Raw genomic sequence first — 19,297 nt, forward strand, 5'->3', positions numbered from 1 at the left:
ATTTTGTTACAATTAATTTGACATTTTGTTACAATTAATTTGACATTGTATTGTATATTGAGTAATTTAGTACATAATATAGTTGGATTTTTTTTACATATATTGTTTAATATAAGAAATTAAATTAGAAGTTCGTTAAACAATATGATTTTAAAAAACTAATACTTCAAATACAAAAAGTAATAAAAATGACCAATTATTCTTGTACAAAAACTAATTGTTGAATTTGGTTAATATTTAATAGTATTATTAGTTTTTGTACTTGAATAATAGACATATAACAATAGAAACTGAGGATGAGAATTACAAAATTTTCATTTACAAAAACCATAACACCCACTAAAACAAAACTTGTGTGTCACTTAATTAGTATTTGACCAAAAATATATATACACAGTATAGTCTAAGACTCTAAGTATAATTTTCTTCAAGATAATATTTATTCTAGTTCAATAGTTGTTTTTTTTTTTTGTTGTTGTGTAGCCATTCTCCCTTATTCTCATCATCCAGACTTACTTCCTTTGCTCCATTGCTTCTTGCTTGTTGCCTCAACGATAAAAATTTCTTAAACCTGTTGTAATTATAAACAAAGAAATAAGAATAATAACTTGATAAAGTAAACCAAAAACTCATTAGTACCTTGATCTTGTTGATCTTGATTTTCTTTTTGATTTTGTTCTCCACGACATGTGTTTTCATTTCACTCATGTTAACCACCTAAACCAATGACATCTACATGAATAACACGTATTGATTTAGAAAATAATGATTTATCACAATAAAATATATAGATAAAATAAATAACTTAATCACTAATAATCTTACAGACGCATCAGGCAAAACAATTTCAATGGTCTCTCGAGAGTGAGTGGTGTATTGCCTCCAAGAATGAATGATCTTAACTTAATCCTCTAGCTTGTTTTAAATGGATTTTAAATAGATTATTGCAGGAGAAACAACCATAATCGTTCGCACCGTAAAAAGAATGAAGAGGAAGCTATTAATAATCCAGCCGATGTAGACCTCATATTTATAGCACTACGGGATAGCGCAACTAGTTAAATCTTTACCATATTTTTTTTATATATAAGTTAGGGAAAAATATTTTATTTGATTTTCTAATTGTTTTCAGTAAATCACGCAAAAGTTTTGGTTTGATAGGATAAAGAGAGTATTTACTAAAGATTGAGATCTTACTGATTTGTGCAATCAATTATTTTGTTATTCAGTTGGATTCTTTTAGGAATGTTTCTTGTAGTATTTTATATTGGACTATATAGTTTTCCTATTTATTTTATATGCTATATTCAGTTTGTTTTTTTGGGTTAAGTTTGTTGATATTAATAATTATAATAAATTTTAAATAAACATTAATTATGTATATTTGTTAGTTTCCTAAATTGTAGGAACAATATATATATTATCGTAACTATTATTGTTTATTTTTGGGAGAATTTATTGACATTCTCATTTATGATTAATTTTTTTGGAAAAATTCATTTATGATTTTTTTTGAGAAAATCCGATAACCCATTCAGAACACCGGGTATTTATAACTCGAATCCGACTCTCTTAATTTCGGGTTATTATTGTGAAATTGACCCGACCCGAAAACACTTGTGTACTACTCTTTTACTTATATAGGGATTCACATAGTATTCTAAAAAAACACCAAAAATAAATTATTTTTGTCTAAAATAGGTAATGTGAATGAGACTGATTGTGTGCCCCATAAGTTGAAATTATTCGAATGCTTAAGAATTAAAGAGATGAAAAAAACAAATATATATATATATATAATATAAGGACTTGTATTATTGTAGTTGTATTTTATGCATTTTCTTAAATGTCTATTATGTTTACGGAAATTTATAAACGACCAAAAGAAGCTTTCGCCAAAGAACACGACGCACTTCACTTCAAATCAAAACCGATAAATGGAAACCTTTTTCAAGAAAAGAAAAAAAGAATGGTGAATGGTAGATAATATATGCTGTTCATCTAATACCGTCGTAAAACCGCCTTTTTCAACCACACCTTCCATTCAACAAGACCTTATTGTTGCGTATTTGACCGTTCGAAGCAACAAGGAACGTTCTGTTTTCCTTTAATTCTTGTTAAAAGAAAAAAGGAAAAAATTAAAATCAGATTATATATACCGCGATACATAGGACAATTATTAATTATCATATTGAGAGAGAGAGAGAGAGAGAGAGATAGCTAACTACTTCTAACGAATTCTTAAAGAATCTTCATAGACTAAAAAGGAAAGAAACAATGTCAATGGAGATCGACTCATCTAAATCCGCCGTGACTTCCTCACCGCCGGAGAAAATCCATGTCCGACCAATGACTCTCTCCGACATAGACGACTTCATGGTTTGGGCCACTGACTCAAAGGTCACACGCTATTGCACGTGGAAGCCTCACACGAGCAAAGAAGCCACGATCTCATACTTAAACAACGTCGTGTTGCCACACCCTTGGCTCAGAGCTATCTGCTTAGAAAACGACCGTCCGATCGGCTCGATCTCCGTCACACCAGTCGATGAGATCAGAGGAGAGATAGGTTATCTCATCGGGAGCAAGTATTGGGGGAAAGGGATCGCGACGGAGGCTGTGAGGCTTGTGGCGGCGGAGATATTCAAGGACAAGCCGGAGATGGAGAGGCTTGAAGCACTTGTCGACGTTGATAATGTCGGATCTCAAAAGGTTCTTGAAAAAGTTGGGTTTGTGAGAGAAGGGGTGATGAGGAAATTTATGTATCTAAAAGGAAACGTTAGAGATATGGTCATGTTTAGTTTATTGCCTTCTGATTCTTTGCACTGATCATGACCTGAATTGCACCAACAAATATCAATCACATCAGATTTGCATAGATGATATATTGTATTTTGCTTTAGTTTGTATACATCACCTGTTATAACTTGTTGATGTGATGCTCTGTTTCCCCTTCTTCTCATGTTGTACGTAGTAACCTTATTTACTATTTTTATACCATGATTGTTTATAATTTGAGAGTACAAGCCTTTTTATTTTACCAGTTAATTTATGGTCATATATTTAAAAGTACAAATAAACAAAATGAAACATGACATACTTGATTAACCAACTAAATTAAGTTTAACTGAAGTACGTAATTTGATTATTGCGTTGACTTGGACAGTGTACCAACGACCATTTGTATAATTGTACTACAATTATTAACAGTAACTAAAATACTTGAGAAACAGTTCAGTCCTCCTTGGAAAATGTGACCAGACACGATTTGTTGGCAATATTGGCATCTAGCTGGAAGCAACACGGTATGTTCCGATCCGACCAATACTTTGTTTGGCAACCAAGTAACTGTTGAAAGTCAAATGTCAAATGTCGACAACTTTCCACTCACAGGATGACACGTCATCTTCAAACACTATTTAATCGAATAACTACAATACAAAACATTTAAACATTAATCTATATAGCAAATGGTACTATTTTACTTTTAGTGTTATTTTTAAAGTCAAAAAGCTATAGGGAGGATCCTAATTGTTTTCTAAGATCGCGATCTGTCTATAAAAGACACCGCTTAGACGTAGTAATGTGATATCTCAAACAATTATCACTATCCTATATAGAGATGGACTTACAAGAAACGCAAACAAGCATGAGCTTTTTGCCTCCGGGAAGAGTATCACTCCGGTCGATGACTCTCTCCGACGTCGACGACTACATGGTTTGGGCAACAGACCCTGAAGTGGCACGCTTCTGCACTTGGGAGCCGTGCACGAGCAGAGACGAAGCCATCAAATACATAACCGATCGTGTCTTGACACACCCTTGGCTCCGAGCCATCTGCATAGAAGACGACCGTCCTATCGGCTACATCTTGATCATGGCGGTGGATAACATCAGAAAAGAGATAGGTTATGTCCTAGCGAGAAAGTATTGGGGAAAAGGGTTTGCGACGGAGGCAGTGAGGCTAGTGACGGCGGAGATATTTAAAGAATTTCCAGAGATTGAGAGGGTTGAGGCACTTGTCGATGTGGAAAATGTTGGATCTCAAAAGGTTCTTGAGAAAGTTGGGTTTACTAGAGAAGGTGTGATGAGGAAGTTTCTATATATCAAGGGAAGTGTAAGAGACACTGTTATGTTTAGTTTCTTGCCTACTGATACTATGAAGTAATTGGATCAACAAAAACATTAATAAACATATATAGAAGTGGTTCACATTCTATTTATATGTTGGAGTTAGTGTATGACTCATACCCAAAATAGCTTCTCATTATATTACTCTTTGGCTTATTGGATGAGTGTTACTGTTTTCTGCGATGGTGTCAATCTTATTACTCTTTGACAATACCTTGAATTGTTTCTTAACGGGATCATACCCAAAATAGCTTCTCAGACAACTCCTCTACCTCGTCTTCATTCTAGGTAAAGTTAAAGATTCTCCGGTGCTAGGGTTACATATAACCGACACCAAAGCTGGATTTTTCCTTCCCTTTAAGATCCGTTTTTCAGTAAGACAGACGACGCCGTTGCTAGGACCAATGAGTCCACAGGCGTTGGGGGAAATGTGCAAGCTGATTGGTTGCACAAGAGATCTCATCATGACTTTGATGAGGAGACTGGTGTGAGGAGAAGAATTAAGACCAACCCTTGGTTTGTGTCGCAAGCAAACAACAGCTGCGGATGAGCTGATGTTTTGGTCAAGAACAACTCCGTGAAATCTGGAAGTCTAAGTATGGTGGCCCAGATCTTGATACGCAAAGACATATATCTATAGACTTCGAGGGCAACCTCGAGAATATCTCGTTAATGAGATCTATTGGGATCGAAAAAAAGATTTGTGCATGCTTTTTTGTTTTGTATAATGAAAATACTCTGAATGTAAAAGATGTGGTTACAAAAGGTATGATACTAGTTAGACTGTGATCGATAGGTAGAGATGAGTTTAAAAAAGCAAAGATTATTAGCTTATTAGAAGTTAGAACAATCTTTTGCTCTAGATCGAGTGCATGAAACAATTATGTAAAGCGTTAAATAAGATAATAAGATTCATTAAGTATCCACATAAGTTTCACAACATCACAGAGTCACCGGAAACAGAAGATACATATCCAACAAGGAAACAAAATGATAACTAACCAAGAGATGTGGAGATATAACGAACGACTCAAGTAAGATTCCCATGGTCTTTATGATGAAACAAGCTATGTTACACAATCTTTTCAAGTTATAAATCCCTAAAATGCTCGAATAAGCTCCACATTCTCTACATGATTTGAAAAGTTGTCAACACCATAACCATTAAACTCTCCCATTCCTCTAACTCCAACTCTTACGACAGTCTTCTTCTCGACATTGTAGTAGAAAACATAGAAAGGATTCCACAGAAATGTCGGCACAAACACAAATTCAGTTGTACCAACCACTCCAAAACAGCGTAATTCGGTCTCCTTAACTACATGTTGCCAAACAGGAGGATGTAACACAAAAACATGCTTGGACCATTCCTTTTTTTCCAAGTCTTGGAGAACCCACAAGTCAAAACTTGTATCTCTCCCATAAAAATACTTAGACATAAGGGAACCTAGTTTGCCATTGTAATTTATCAGAGTAGTTGCATCTTGCATCGGTCCAATGAGGTTAAGAAAGCTCAACTTCTCAGAAGTAAAATCAAAACAAACTACAAAACATTGGACGGAAGACCTGTCGACAGTACCTATATAGTAAAAGACACCATCGATGCATATCCCTCCAGGTCTGGGAACATGGGGTAAGCAACATTCGACAATTCTCCATGATGGTTTCCCAGTTCCTCCTAGTGTCAGAACTTGAAACGCGTCATATCTCTCATAATCTTCATTTGCACCTGACATGGTAATGAACAATACCTTGAACTGTTTCTTAACTGGATCATACCCCATAAACTTAACCATTTTCCGCCCAAGCATATTGCACTTGGGCTTCACTTCCGGCTTCGCTTCCGGTAAAAGTAAGGATTGTCCGGTGCTGGGGTTAAATAGCAACGACAACAGTAGCACTTTATGATTAGCAGTTGTCTTGACACCTCTGAGAAGGACAAAGCCGTTACTAGCACCAACGAAATCATATAATCTGAGGGAAGGGTTAAAACGACTGGCGGCTACAGCAAAGGACGAGTTATCAACAGGGTTTTGAGGATGCTGTGTGGAGAAGAAGACGAACGCATCCTCTTTGTCTCGGAAGATGAACAAGAGCTGCGGGCGGGGAGAAGATCTGGTCAAGTACAGCTCCGTGAAATCTGGGCGGCGTAGTACGGCGTTCCAGAGCTTCGACACGCACCGACATCTGGCTATAGACTTCGCCGGCAACCTCGAGAATATCTCCATCACGAGATCGATTGAGATCGGCAACGAGTTTCCTCTTCCATTTACTAAGGTTATCGATCGCGTCTCGCGCCGAGAAATTTTCTGACGCCGTGATTCCATGGTGGAGAGAGACACTGCAGTCTGCAGTAAGAAGAACCCTAGACCCGCCTCAGATTCTTCTATCTACAAAAACAACAACTAATAAAGTAGTCTCACTTTGCACTAAACACCCAGTATAATAAAGAGGTTAGGGTTTCTCTCTGTTCGTCAAAAAAACTTTTAATTAAGAGAAAGCCCATCTAGCCCAAACGTTCAGGCCCGTTTATTGGATTAGGATTTATAAAAAAAAAATACCAAATCTGGAAACATGCATGGATCATCATCATTCATTCACATTGTCATCATATTTAGTGTCTCGCCTTAGGGGTGGGCATTTTGGTTAAACTTCCGGTTTGGTTTCGGTTCGATTCATTTGGTTTTCATAAAACTCAAACCAGACTCAACCAAAGTTAGTTTCGTTTGGTTTGTGTTTGTGTCAGTTTATGTTCAGTTTGGTTCGGATCGGTTTTAGTTCGTTTCAAGAAAAATCAATTAATGTAACAAACAAATTCATTGTCTTTTGATATCCTGTAATAATCAACAAGTTATAAGTTGAATAATTCAAATAAACCATGAAAAGGAAAACATAAAAAAAACCCAACCCTAAACTCTTTACCAGGCGAAACTTTCCTTGAAAAGGACATGTTTTATTAATTTTTAGTTGTTTTTAGTATTAAGTAAGATATAAATTTGATAAAATGCACATGTTTTTTTTATATGTAAATTATGAAAGTTACTCGTTGGGATTGAATGCATAGAATTAAAATCTAATTTTACTGTGATGTAATATATAGAAAAATTGTACTGCAAGATGGAGTGTGTGAACTCTAAATCCGGTTTTTAAAAAATCAAAAGAAATAAAATTAATATTAGGAATATAACTTAAAATTTCATATATTTTCCTTATATATGCGTTAATACACGGGCCTAATCTAGTGAATTATAAAAGGATCAAGATTTTGGTTTAAGGAGGTAATTTGATCAATAAAAACATTAATTCACATTTCTAGACACTAATCTTTGTGCATGATTCATGTGTAATATGTGATGTAAACACTTTTTTCTTTTTTCTTTCCTCGTTATTTTGTGAGCTGATGTGTATGATTACTTGGTCTTTCCAGTATACTGTTTGTATGTACACAAGAGTTTATACAATTTGTAAAAAAGCCACTTAAATTCAGAGGGTACAGTCAGAAATCAAGTTAGACGATCACCGAATTCATGTTTAAAAAGCTAAACTTTAGGCTTTAATTAGGACAACTCAAATTGCTCCCGAGTGTATTGAACAATTCTATAAGCATATAAAACATATCCATAGAATCTGAGAGAAAAATACAAACTATTTATCCAAATAAGCCAGCCAAAAGGAGATACACTACACAAAACCAGTAGAAAGATACACTACACAAAACCAGCCAAAATCATTCTATTTGTTAAGACTCTGTTCTCTGGGATCATAAAACGCAGGTTCTACTTGATTCAATCGAAACAGTACAAAACTAGCTCTGCAACAAGGGTTTCACAACCATCCTTTTGCCAAGGTCAAGCAGCAACCTTTAACTGAAAAAGCAATATTCTTGTTCTTAACTCTTCCACCTTGATCTACCATCAGAATATTAAATTTAAGAAATCTCTGTTTTGGATTAGTATTAATTAAATATTCTAAGGCTAAAACTTACTTAAGAACAACCATTCCTCAATTGTATATATGAACCATTAGTGCAAAAAGGAAATAAATATAGTATCCAAAAAAGATGAATACTAGGAGCCCATGATCCGCGTTACATTTGCAAAAGCTTCACGTCCTCCACATGGTCTAGATAGGTTTGAACTCTATGATGGTTATACACATCCATCCCTTGGATTTCAACCTTTATGATTGTGTGCCTCTCGAGATTGTAGTAGATAATCCAGAAAATGGTAGATGGATAGCGTTGGGCAACACAATATCATTTGTACTAGTCAATCCAACTAAACATAACTCACCCTTTGGAACTATATTCTTCCACAACGGGGGCAACGCATATACGTTCTTCGACCATTCATTTTTCTCAGCGTCTACCAGAACCCACAACTCAAGACTTCTAGTTTGGCTGGTAACTCTTTCATTACCCTCATCTGACTGAAGTGCACCTAATCTACCCTCATAGTTAACCAGAGTTGATACACTACACATCGCCATATGTTTCTTGACAGTTCTAAACGTTTCAGACCTAACATCAAAGCAAACTATCGTAGAAATCCGTAAAGGGTGATCATAATCGACCATAGCGTGATAATACAAACAGCCATCAATGCATATCCCACGATATATAGGATGATAGGGTATACAACAATCAATCTTTCTCCATGAAAGTGTTTGATGAGTCCCTAATGTCAGAATTTGACACTCCTTAAAGTTCCCTAAGTTTCCATGACGTGGCCAGATCATGGAGAATACCTTGAATAGTTTACCAATGGGATCATAAACAAAAAAGCTTATCACGTGAAACCCCGTCGTCTTCAATGCGGGTAAAGGTAAGGCGGCTTGTCCTCCAGTGCTAGGTTTGCATATCATTGGTACCATTTCGGCCTTCCCTCCCTCTAAGTTCCGCAGATATGTAAGACAGACCAAACCGCCGACATAACCACAAATTCGAGGGGAACAATCAAAGGGGGGCTTCGTGTGATAACTCCGGGATACAAGAGAAGAGTTCTGATCTGGATTTTGGACCTGCGGTGCCGTGAACAAGAACTACTCGCCGTTATTTGGGCAGGAGAACAAGAGTTGCGGGGGAGTTGTAGATCTGGTCAAGAACAACTCCATGAAATATGTACGGAGAAGTATGGAAGACCATAGCTTCGATACACAACGACATCTCGCTATATATTTCGTCGGCAATTTCAAGAGTATTTCGAAGATGAGATCAACTGGGATCGCATCTGAGTTTTCTCCACCATTGACTGACTTTGAAGCTCGTGAGTTGAGTGCAAGGATGGTTTGTGGATCATCCTCCGAGACGTGTTGCTGCTGTGATTTCATTGCGGGGAGACTGCGTTAAACCCTAACCCTAAACTAGATTTCGCTGAGTTATGATTTTTTTTTTTGGTAAGAACGCTGAGTTACGAATTGTGTTACGAGATAAAAAGTAATATTCCTAAAGTTTATCTCCACTGGAAATAAAATAAAATAAAATCGCTCAGGATATAATTAAAAATACATTTCGTAATATTGTATTACGAGTTATTTAATGTAATTCAACAAAATTATTCTAAGTTATTATATAGATGCTTCCATATTTCTGAATTCTGAAATTAAAGTAATTTTGTAAAATGGATTGATGCTTTCTCCACTTGTCAAACATCCTTTTGTGGCTCATACCAGAAAAAAAAAAACATCCTTTTGTGGCGAGGTTTATAGAAACACTAATGACCAGTTATTGGATTTAGCATCGGGACATCACATTTTGATGAGACTTCTCTGTTTTGGAATCAGCCAGACGAGATGGCTTTTTTATATATAACTAAACTAGCATGTTACAAATAATTAAAATGTCAGTTTTAAAGTCCTAAGATGCTTGAATAAGCTTTACGTTCTCCACATGGTTAAGAAATGTGCGAAATCTGTTACCTTCAAACGCTTGCATTCCTTGGATTTTAACTCTTGTGATCGTGTTTCTCTCGATGTTGTAGTAGAAAACATAGGAAGGCACATATTGGTGATTCGGTGACAACACAATTTCATTCGTGCCAATCATTCCAACAAAGTGTAACTTGTCCTCCCCAACTAGATTCTTCCACAGAGGAGGTAACACGTAAACATGCTTCGTCCATTCACGTTTTCCAGCGTCATCTAGAACCCACAACTCAAAACATGTACTATTTCTACTAACATAGTGACTGTTGGACTCATCCGAGATAAGCGAACCTAGTTTACCATTATAGTTGATCAGAGTTGTTGTAAAAGGCAGGTCTCTATTGAAAGTTTCCATGAATTTCATAAAACTGAACTTCTCATACCTAAAATCAAAACAAGCTATAATATAAACCTCGAAAGACCTGTTGATCCTAGCTACATAGTACAAATTACCATCAATGCATATCCCTTTACAACCAGAAAAATGGGGTACGCAACACTTGATGATTCTCAAAGAAAGGTTTCCTAGCTCCTAGCGTTAGAACTTGATACTCCAAAAAGTTCTCATCATGTATTCCATATGGCAAGGTCATGGACAATACATTGAGTTGTTTTTGAATCGGATCATACCCCAAATAATTCATCAGCTTGAATTGTATGCCATCACATTCATAGCCTTGCAGCCCAATCATACTATTCCTCTTCATTTTAGGTAAAGTTATATATTGTGCCGTGCTAGGGTTAAATAGCACCGACACCAACAGTCCTTTATTTTTCTTCCCCTTTAATGTCCGCAAACCATTAAGAAAGACGAAGCCATTGCTAGGACCAAAGATTTCACTAGAACTAGGGAAATGCGTAAGATGATTGGGAGCTACAGACGACATCTCAACAGTATTGTGAGGCTCATGTGAGGAGAAGAAGACGAATCTTTTGTTGTCTTCACACGCATACAAGATTTGCGGGCGATTGGAAGATCTTGTCAAGAACAACTCCGTGAAATCTTGACGGCTAAGCACGGCGGCCCAGATCTTTGATACGCAACGACATGTTGCTATAGATTTTACAGGTAACCTCAAGAATATGTCGATAACGAGATCGATTGAGATCGGCAATGAGTTTCCTCTTCCATTACGTAAGGTTAACGATCGCGTAATGGGTCGAGATATGGTTAGACGATCCTCCGAGACGTTCTGACTAGTGACTACGTGATTTCATGGTGGAGACTCTGCTGCGGTAAACCCTAGACTCGCCTGAGTTGGAACAAAAAAAGTTAACGTCGTATTAGAGAAGTTTGTCACCTTATTTCGTCAAGACTCAAAAATAGTAGATAATGCAATCTTGGTTTAGAGAAAGACCTTGTAGCCCAAACATTAAGGCCCAATACCGGAAGTTCATGTAAAGCTGATTTTTGTTTTGGTTGTGACCGACTTGTAATATGAAATCTGGAAACATACATGATTCGATTGGAATGAGCAGATTAATTCACATACTATATTACCAATTCATATGTTAAGTATAATGTATACACTGTGAGATTGTTGTTGTTATTGATATTTGGGTTTATTCTTTCCACTGGCTACAATCAAAAGTCCAATTTGACATTACCCAATTACACACTAACAGGCAGTTGATCAGCTGTGAGTTCGAGAACACAAAGGTTAAACTTAGAACAACCATTGCACCAGAGTGTATGAAAGACTAAAGAAGAGGATGGATAACTGAGTATGGTGGTTCATTAATGGAGGTTTCGTTATCTATGCTTGAATTGAAACAAATGAGAAGTGAAGTAAGCAATTTTTTGTGTGAAGCTGCTTTCCTTACCCATTCACCAGAAAGTCTATAGATCATATTCATACCTTTTTTTTTCCTATGCAGCTCTGTTCTGACTTTACTTTTACAATTTGTTTTTGATTTCTGGTAAAAAATAAAAATAAATTTCATCCCCTAGATTAGGTTTTCTTTGAATAAAGACTCCATATTCAATGACCCATTTCGTACATATAAGCTATAATGCTATAGCTATACAATGCTGCAGTCAAAAAAAAAAAAAAAAAACTATAATGCTATAGCTATACAATTTTTTTAAAAAACTAATAGTTCTTTAATTAATGGACTAGTATGAAACAGTTTAAAGATTCGTGGGAACTTTATTATGAGACAGTATGTGAAATCACTTTATAAATATATGAGATATATATATATATATATATATATATGTTTCTGTTAACCAACCAAAATGTATTCTCCATTCACTGGAATGCACAAAAACATTTATCTTATCAGATCAAATATCTGAATGTTACACTGTTAAAGGTATTCAAGAAAATCATTTTGGATATACACTTCTTGCTCTGGACCACATTTTCCATTCCTTTTTTTTTGTTATTTGTTAATGTTTAATTTGTAAAATAGGAATTTCCATGGAAACAAATAGAGCTGATGATCATTTTCTGACTTTCACATTCTACAAGAATGTTTTTGATTTGTGTTATATATTATATAAATATATATATATATATATATATATATACAGTATTAGTATAAATATATAAAAAAGGAATATACAAGTGTTGTTGTAATCACCAAAGCTGAAACAAGAGAAAGCACAAGGCAAATAGGAAAAAGAGACAAGCATGAGATTACACATTACACACTCTCTGCACTTGCATACTCTTTTTCAATCATTGCATTCTATACACTATTCTCTATTATCGTACATTGCATTTTTAAAACTATTTCTGAAACTGTATAGCATAATACAAATTTCCTCTAATTAAATTACACTAAAATAAACACAAATCTATGATTGAAAATTATTAAACTTTTGGTACGCATGAATGCTATTAAACTTTTGTGTGAGTATTCCATTCCATGACTCAATGCATGTTTCATGTATTATAATATTACTACATAGTAGTAAAAATTAATCATTGGATTTGTGTACTCCAATATAGAATCAGAGAAGGAGTGAGCTTCGAGGTTATCAAGAAACTCTCAACTTTTTTCAGTACAACGATCATCACAAGACGTTATCTTTTTTATTCTTTTGGCTTTTTCTTTGTAACGAAACAATCATAATGAATTACACACTATCATTGCTTTTGTTGTATAATATTTTTTTTAATGTTACATTTAAACGGCTAAACCTTATATAACAAGCATTACACTATCATTGTTTTGGGAACATGCACATTTCAAATTAATATTGTGAAGAAAACTATCTCTAAAAACTTAACTAAAAAGACTGATGAATTAAAAAAGCCTTCCATCTGTCAGTTTCATAATCCTGCACCAACAAAAAAAAAAGTTTTATCTTAAAACTGTTGTAACAGAATCAAAATTAAAGATTTAAAGTAAAGTGAGATTAAATTGATTATTTACCTAGACAAAATTACAATCCTTTATACACCTGTAAACCGGAAATTCACCCGTTAAAATCAGTTGAAAACCGAACCGGAAACAAGACATAGGAAGAGAAGTTTGGACCAACCTGTTATGTGTTTCCTTTGTGTTAAAAGGAGCAAATGAAATGTCTCCATCATCACTCCTCAAGGCTTCAAAACACTCGAAAATAAACTTTAATTTACCTGACAAAAGCCGAATCAAAAAATTATATACCATAAGTGATAATAACATGATGAACAATTATGTATAATAATAACTCCTTATGAGATTTTCAGAAAATAAAGTTTTTTTTTTCTCCTCTCAAGATTCAAGAATCACACAAAAAAATCTTGGTTTCAAGAAATATCATTATTGCTGATGAATGATGATGCAGAGACAATATCTTATCACATTTTCGAATCGAAAAACAGATCGCTTTACCGGGTCCATTTTTATCCAAATCAACCTGTTGTGCCTTAAATGATATGAGAGAAACGTGTTGGTTATACTTTTCTTGGCTGATATATAATAAATGCAGACCAGTCTTAATGGACTTAAGTCTCTATTTTGTGTTTGAGGAACACAACTACTACTACTACTAGTCTACTACTAATAGACTACTTACTACATTGGCTTTCATTGCTTCATGTCACTGACACTACATTCCATCAGTTATCTCCTAATTTTCTGGTCAATGTATAAATTTTTATGAATAGAGATGTTACCTTTAAGAACTCCTTTTTTTGATTGTCTTTTAGAAAAAAGTTAGCTCGGTGTATCCACGGGCGTAAGGTAAGAGTTCTTCAGCTTGGACCCGTGCAGTGGAGTGACTCGCGGTTCGCTTTAATCTCTTGTGATTTGACTCAACCTCTGCGCTGAATATGCCATAGACCGGTCTATGATCTGAAAACCGTGACTCCCCTCTTACATAAGATAACTGATGAAGTCCTTCTCCATGCCACAATATCCGATCACACCTTAAGCAAAAAAACCATCGTCAGATCATTACATGGTTCTTGTTTAGTGTTTTTTTTTCTGAATGCAATAAACTTACCAAGCAGGAGTACGACGTTTCTCCTTTGGATGCAAATCATCTCCTGCATACCTATCCGAGTTAGTCGAGTATTTGTAAGTTGGTGGGAAGTATATCTTCCCTTCGTTCCATCCTTTAAACACATGGCCTCGTTTCTGCTCTATCCGTAACTGAAGCAAAGAATGTTTTTTTAAGTTTTTAAGAACAGAACATTCTATAAAATGAGAAATACGAAACTCTATAGTCTCTAACACTTTATATATATGCATTATATATACAACATGTACCTGATCGTTCTCTAGTAATGCTCTCCAGTTTTGCATCTCGACAAGCGCTTTTGCCGATCGGTAAGAGAGTGCTATACGGTAGTTCAGATCCCCGAGCCATATTACACGACTAAATCAAATAAAAACAAAGACAAGAAAATGTAACAAGATTTGAGTGATGAATTGGATCATGAATCTTTAAAACATATCATTTGATTTTTGATGTTCTGTTTCAGTCTTACTCATGCTGAAGGATATTCTCAGGGGACTTCTCGTCCACAGAACTCTGCACACGAGGAAACCTTGTTTTCTTGAGTATCTCCATGACATCTGAGTTTCTCCTTAGCTCATCGCCTTCTTTTTGTCCCGAGGTCAAATGGGTGCAGACAAAGCAGAAGCTTGTTTGATGAAGCAACATACTAATTGAGATTGATCCCTACAAGAACCACAAAAGTACATTACAACCATTCACTATCTAACTTTAACTGACTCCGTAACAAAAGCATAAGAATTCATTTTACCTTATTTCCGAGATAACCCATTAGTCCTCTACCAACACAAGAAACTTTCATGTTCTTGACATGTTCTCGTAGCTCACTTTTCACCCAAATTGTTAAAAAGATACCAACCATCTGTTTACTTGCGACCAAACAATACTGTGATGAGTTCCAAGGGATTCTATAACCGTTTTCATTTGATGCAGGACCAGGGCATGACCCCGGTGAGTTTAAGATTGTGCTTGGAGAATCCCCTGGACCATTATTATCATCATCCGAGGACCCCCACCGAGAGACATCACTAGGCCGAGAATAATCACTTGGCCTAGAGTAATAATCGCTTGGTCTAGAGTAATCACTAGGCCTTCTTGAGTAATCACTAGCCCTGTGAATACACCTAAAGCTCGGATCGAAATCACTTGGTCTATGAGTGAAGAATACGCGATCACAGACGCTGAAACGACGGTCAAGCCGTGGTTGTGAGATGGAAGGATCATTCTCATCCATTCTCCATACGCTCGGTGTTTGGAAAGACCGTCTGTTGAAGATAGTCTCGTTCTTTTGCCTCGACGATCCGGAGAAGTCAGCATCGATCTCTGCAATGGGGACAGGTATAGGGGACGGAGTATGACAGACACTGCTTGTCCCTGGGAGGTTATTGAGTGTTTTCCTGATGAGGGAATGCCATTTCTTAGCAGGACCATTGTCTTCAGCTCCAAGAACGTTACCAGCATTAAGAGGAACAATCTCTTGGAACCTAAAAGAACACACACAAGATTAGTAAGAACGTTTCTTGAACAAAGACAGAGATTCTTGGAAAGAAGATGTAACGGAAACACACTCACCCGAGTACGTATATATCTGCAGGAGCTGAAGAATGAAGCCATTCGTCGAGGTTTAGATCTTCGGGAGGAGAGCGTCCAGCAACGTTCCATGTAGCTACGAAGATGCTGTTCTCAAGTATATCATCAACATAAAGATTCAACTTCAATGGATCATAATATAACTCACATATGTGTGTATGATGATTGTGTTCATACCTGTGGTTTTGGACATCAATGATCCTGGGATTTTCATAATTCATTTTCCTTTGTCTAGCTTGCTGCTCCCAGTTCTTATTGAGCTTCTCTGTAAAACTCAGACATCAATCATCAGAAAAAAAAAAAGAAGAAAGCTGGTTCTGTGTAATTGAAATGAAGGATATTTACCAGTTTTAGTCTTCTTGATTGTACAGGGCTTTGTTTCTGAAAAGCTGGTTTTGTGCTCAACTTCAACACCTTTTAATTAATTTGACCCACCAAAAAAAAAATCAGAATTTGAAATCAGAAGAAACAGAAACTGTCAATGGACCAAAAAGAAAAGTGAGTTGAGAGACTTGTAGATGTTTTGTTTTCTCAGAAAAGACAAAAAAAAAAAGATTGCAAATTAATGCAGTGCAGAACAGAACAAGAACAAGTTTTGATAAACAAAAAAAAAAGAAAGAAGAGGACTTTTAATACTTTACCTTGAGGAACAGAAACGTCTGCTTGAAACTTTTCAGTTTTGCTTTTGATGTTGAACCATTTGCTCACCATCTTCTTGGACCAAGACAACTTCATTCAAGTGAAATAAAAGGAGAGTAAATGAAATAGTTCATTCTTGAAAAAAAGAATTAAAGAAAGAAAAAATAAACAAACCTTGCTTTTCTTGGATTTGTCGTCTCTCATTGTTGCTCTTTACTTGATTTACAGGTTTGTTTGTTCTTAAGTTGTGTAGAGAGACTCAATCCATCCAAAGAACCCCAAGAAAAAAAGAGAGGCAACAGAGATGAGAGATCAAATCAAAACTCTCGTACAAAGTTGAATCACTGTTTATAAATACGAGATTTGACAAGAATTGGCTTCTTTCTCCTCCTATGAATCAAGACACAGAAGCTAAGTAGGAGAAATTTAGAATTAAAGGGTTTTGTCGGAATTAAAGAAAATGGGTTTAGTTTTTGTTGTGATGAGAGACTCTCTTTTTCTCCGAACAGAGACAAAAATGAGAATAAGAAGAAGTAATAAAAAGGTGTTGAAGAGACAACAATTCTTGAAGGAAGACAATGAGGAAGATCTTTGGATAGAGAAAGCAACATAAAAAAAAAAAGTGTGATTTGAAGAGAGAGAGAGAGAGTGAAAGTGCTGGTTTAAGCTTTCTGGCTTGGTTGGTCCTTCCTTCTTCTTCTTCTATGAAAGAGAAAGAGAGAGAGAGAGTGAGTGAGCCTCGTTCTCAGTGAAACGGCAAAGTAAAAGCAGCGGATTTGAACAGAATAAAGCGCAGAGAGAGAAACAGAGAGAGAGAGAGAGAGAGAGAGAGAGAGCTTACCTTAAGACTTAGACTAATCAATTTTTTATGGGCTGTTTTTTTTTATAGTTGAAGACAATTAAGGGGAGGCTTATTCAGTTTTTAGTTTTTATCTTTTGTTGTTTGTTAATGGTCATATCTATCATTTCATAAGAACGTTTGAAGAAAAAAATTCGTACATTTTAACTCTATTGGGCAAACCTCATGTTTTTGTTAAATAATATTTCAACTCATATAGTATAATATTATCTGATAAATGGTATGCAATTTGTTCAAGTTTTTAATCGTGATTTCTTTGTTTTTTTTAATCATTTATAATATTTATCAAGTTTTTAATTTTCATGTTTTAGACAAATAATTTTGCTAAAAATATTTGTATATTTGTAAATAGTACATATATATTGGCACTGAAAATCCAATATTTTATGGAAATACTTTAGGGGATGTATTCATCTTGACATTTTAAGTGATTTGTGTAAAATTTACAAATCATATGTTATTCATTTATAGAATTTTAAAAATCTTGAAATCCACTGTTATTGAACAAATGATTTAAAAATCTATCTTAAAATCTATTGTTATTCAAAACTATTTGTAGATTTAAAGTTTAATGATTTTTAGATTTGGGAGGATTTGAGAAAATTTTTAGTTAAAAATACAGAAATCCAAATCTCATAGTTTTACGTGGGATTTGAAAGAATTTTACAATAAATCATACCAATTTTGCTAAAATCATCAAAATCATTTAAATTCTCATGAAAACTCAAATCATTTGAAATATTAGATTGAATACACTTGCCTAGGTCTATCTCTTTTGTAAATGTAAATTGAAAATCCACATAAAATTAATCTGTTCATGCCAAGTGTTTCCCCTATTTTATAATTCCATTGTTTTACCATTTCACTATTTCGATAATATACCAAATATTATCTATATAAATTATAAAAATATATTGGATGCTACAATTTAGTGCTTATGGAAAACTGTAATAAAATATATATATATCCACACTGTTATATTTTAACCGATTCAGGAAAATTTTCAAAAGGAAAGTAATATTTGATGTGATTGTAAAATTAATACTACAATAAATTTATTGTGAATATCACTATTGATGATCAGCTTAATAAAAGGAGTGACGTTGGGGAATCGAGAGGTCTGTGTCCCTATGTTTGTGTCTTTGTAATTGTATCATAAATAGGTCCAAGAAAACCTATAAGGTAAACAAGATCAGGACGGCCATTAAATGTTATTACGTTAATGGACTACCAAATGGTAATAAAAAATGTTATGTTCAATGTTAAATTAAGACTTGTTTTTTTCTACTTGTACTTGTCATCAATATTTATTGTAACAATAACACTTCAATTCGTATGCTAATGCTATGTTCAATGTTACGATGGTTATGGTTAAACAGTTTTTCAGTTTCAATTAATAATCAATAAACTACAGGACTTTTGAATGATTAAAATTGGTTTGCTACAACTATCTCACTAAACCAGAATACAAACAAAATACGATTTATATTGTTTACAAAAGGCAGTACATGATACTTGCGATTTGTTGTTTACTAAAAAGTAGAACATTAATACAGTATTATAGTTGCGTTTTTGTTTTCCTGACAACATGCATGATACTTGAGTTATTTATATAAACTTTATAAAAAAAAAAAAATTCTGTGTGACTCTAGCTTAAGCTTGAAGCCTTGAAATGTAGACCAAATTAAAATCTAGTGTAA

At 34.8% G+C, this 19,297-nt stretch overlaps 2 protein-coding genes and 3 pseudogenes across 3 annotated transcripts; 1 reads left to right on the forward strand and 4 right to left on the reverse strand.

Annotated features, from left to right (window-relative positions):
- Positions 1-2,125: 2,125 nt before the first annotated feature.
- On the forward strand, positions 2,126-3,013 carry LOC104749662 (uncharacterized). The gene has a single exon (XM_010471336.3). It carries the CDS (start codon positions 2,278-2,280, stop codon positions 2,827-2,829), a length of 552 nt encoding a protein of 183 aa, XP_010469638.1. The 5' UTR covers positions 2,126-2,277; the 3' UTR covers positions 2,830-3,013.
- A 1,999-nt stretch (positions 3,014-5,012) lies between these two features.
- Positions 5,013-6,546, reverse strand: LOC104753339 (F-box protein At5g65850 pseudogene; annotated as a pseudogene). The gene has a single exon (XR_015583757.1). The product of XR_015583757.1 is annotated as an F-box protein At5g65850 pseudogene (transcript).
- A 1,672-nt stretch (positions 6,547-8,218) lies between these two features.
- LOC147925091 (F-box protein DOR pseudogene) lies at positions 8,219-9,459 on the reverse strand (annotated as a pseudogene).
- A 526-nt stretch (positions 9,460-9,985) lies between these two features.
- On the reverse strand, positions 9,986-11,427 carry LOC147925092 (putative F-box protein At3g23960 pseudogene; annotated as a pseudogene).
- A 1,704-nt stretch (positions 11,428-13,131) lies between these two features.
- Positions 13,132-17,748, reverse strand: LOC104749664 (type IV inositol polyphosphate 5-phosphatase 7-like). The gene is made up of 14 exons (XM_010471338.3): positions 17,580-17,748; positions 16,913-17,440; positions 16,741-16,828; positions 16,445-16,513; positions 16,277-16,364; positions 16,082-16,186; positions 15,261-15,993; positions 14,982-15,175; positions 14,761-14,869; positions 14,495-14,643; positions 14,166-14,417; positions 13,547-13,643; positions 13,438-13,465; positions 13,132-13,342 (listed from the first exon to the last, which is right to left on the reverse strand). The coding sequence occupies exons 2-11, from the start codon at positions 16,940-16,942 to the stop codon at positions 14,195-14,197; spliced, it is 1,788 nt and encodes a 595-aa protein (XP_010469640.1). The 5' UTR covers positions 16,943-17,440; positions 17,580-17,748; the 3' UTR covers positions 13,132-13,342; positions 13,438-13,465; positions 13,547-13,643; positions 14,166-14,194.
- Positions 17,749-19,297: the final 1,549 nt, after the last annotated feature.

Source organism: Camelina sativa, chromosome 16 (genome assembly GCF_030686135.1).
Source record: "Camelina sativa cultivar CO46 ecotype springtype chromosome 16, ASM3068613v1".
NCBI classification, from domain to species: domain Eukaryota; kingdom Viridiplantae; phylum Streptophyta; class Magnoliopsida; order Brassicales; family Brassicaceae; genus Camelina; species Camelina sativa.

Coding starts and splice junctions, on each gene's coding strand:
- LOC104749662 (XM_010471336.3), top strand. CDS start 2,278: ATGTCAATGGAGATCGACTCATCTAAATCCGCCGTGACTTCCTCACCG.
- LOC104749664 (XM_010471338.3), bottom strand. CDS start 16,942: ATGAGAGACGACAAATCCAAGAAAAGCAAG. Junction 16,514..16,740: donor AGACGTTTCTGTTCCTCAAG/GTAAAGTATTAA, acceptor ATTAATTAAAAG/GTGTTGAAGTTGAGCACAAA. Junction 15,994..16,081: donor GCAGATATATACGTACTCGG/GTGAGTGTGTTT, acceptor GTGTTCTTTTAG/GTTCCAAGAGATTGTTCCTC.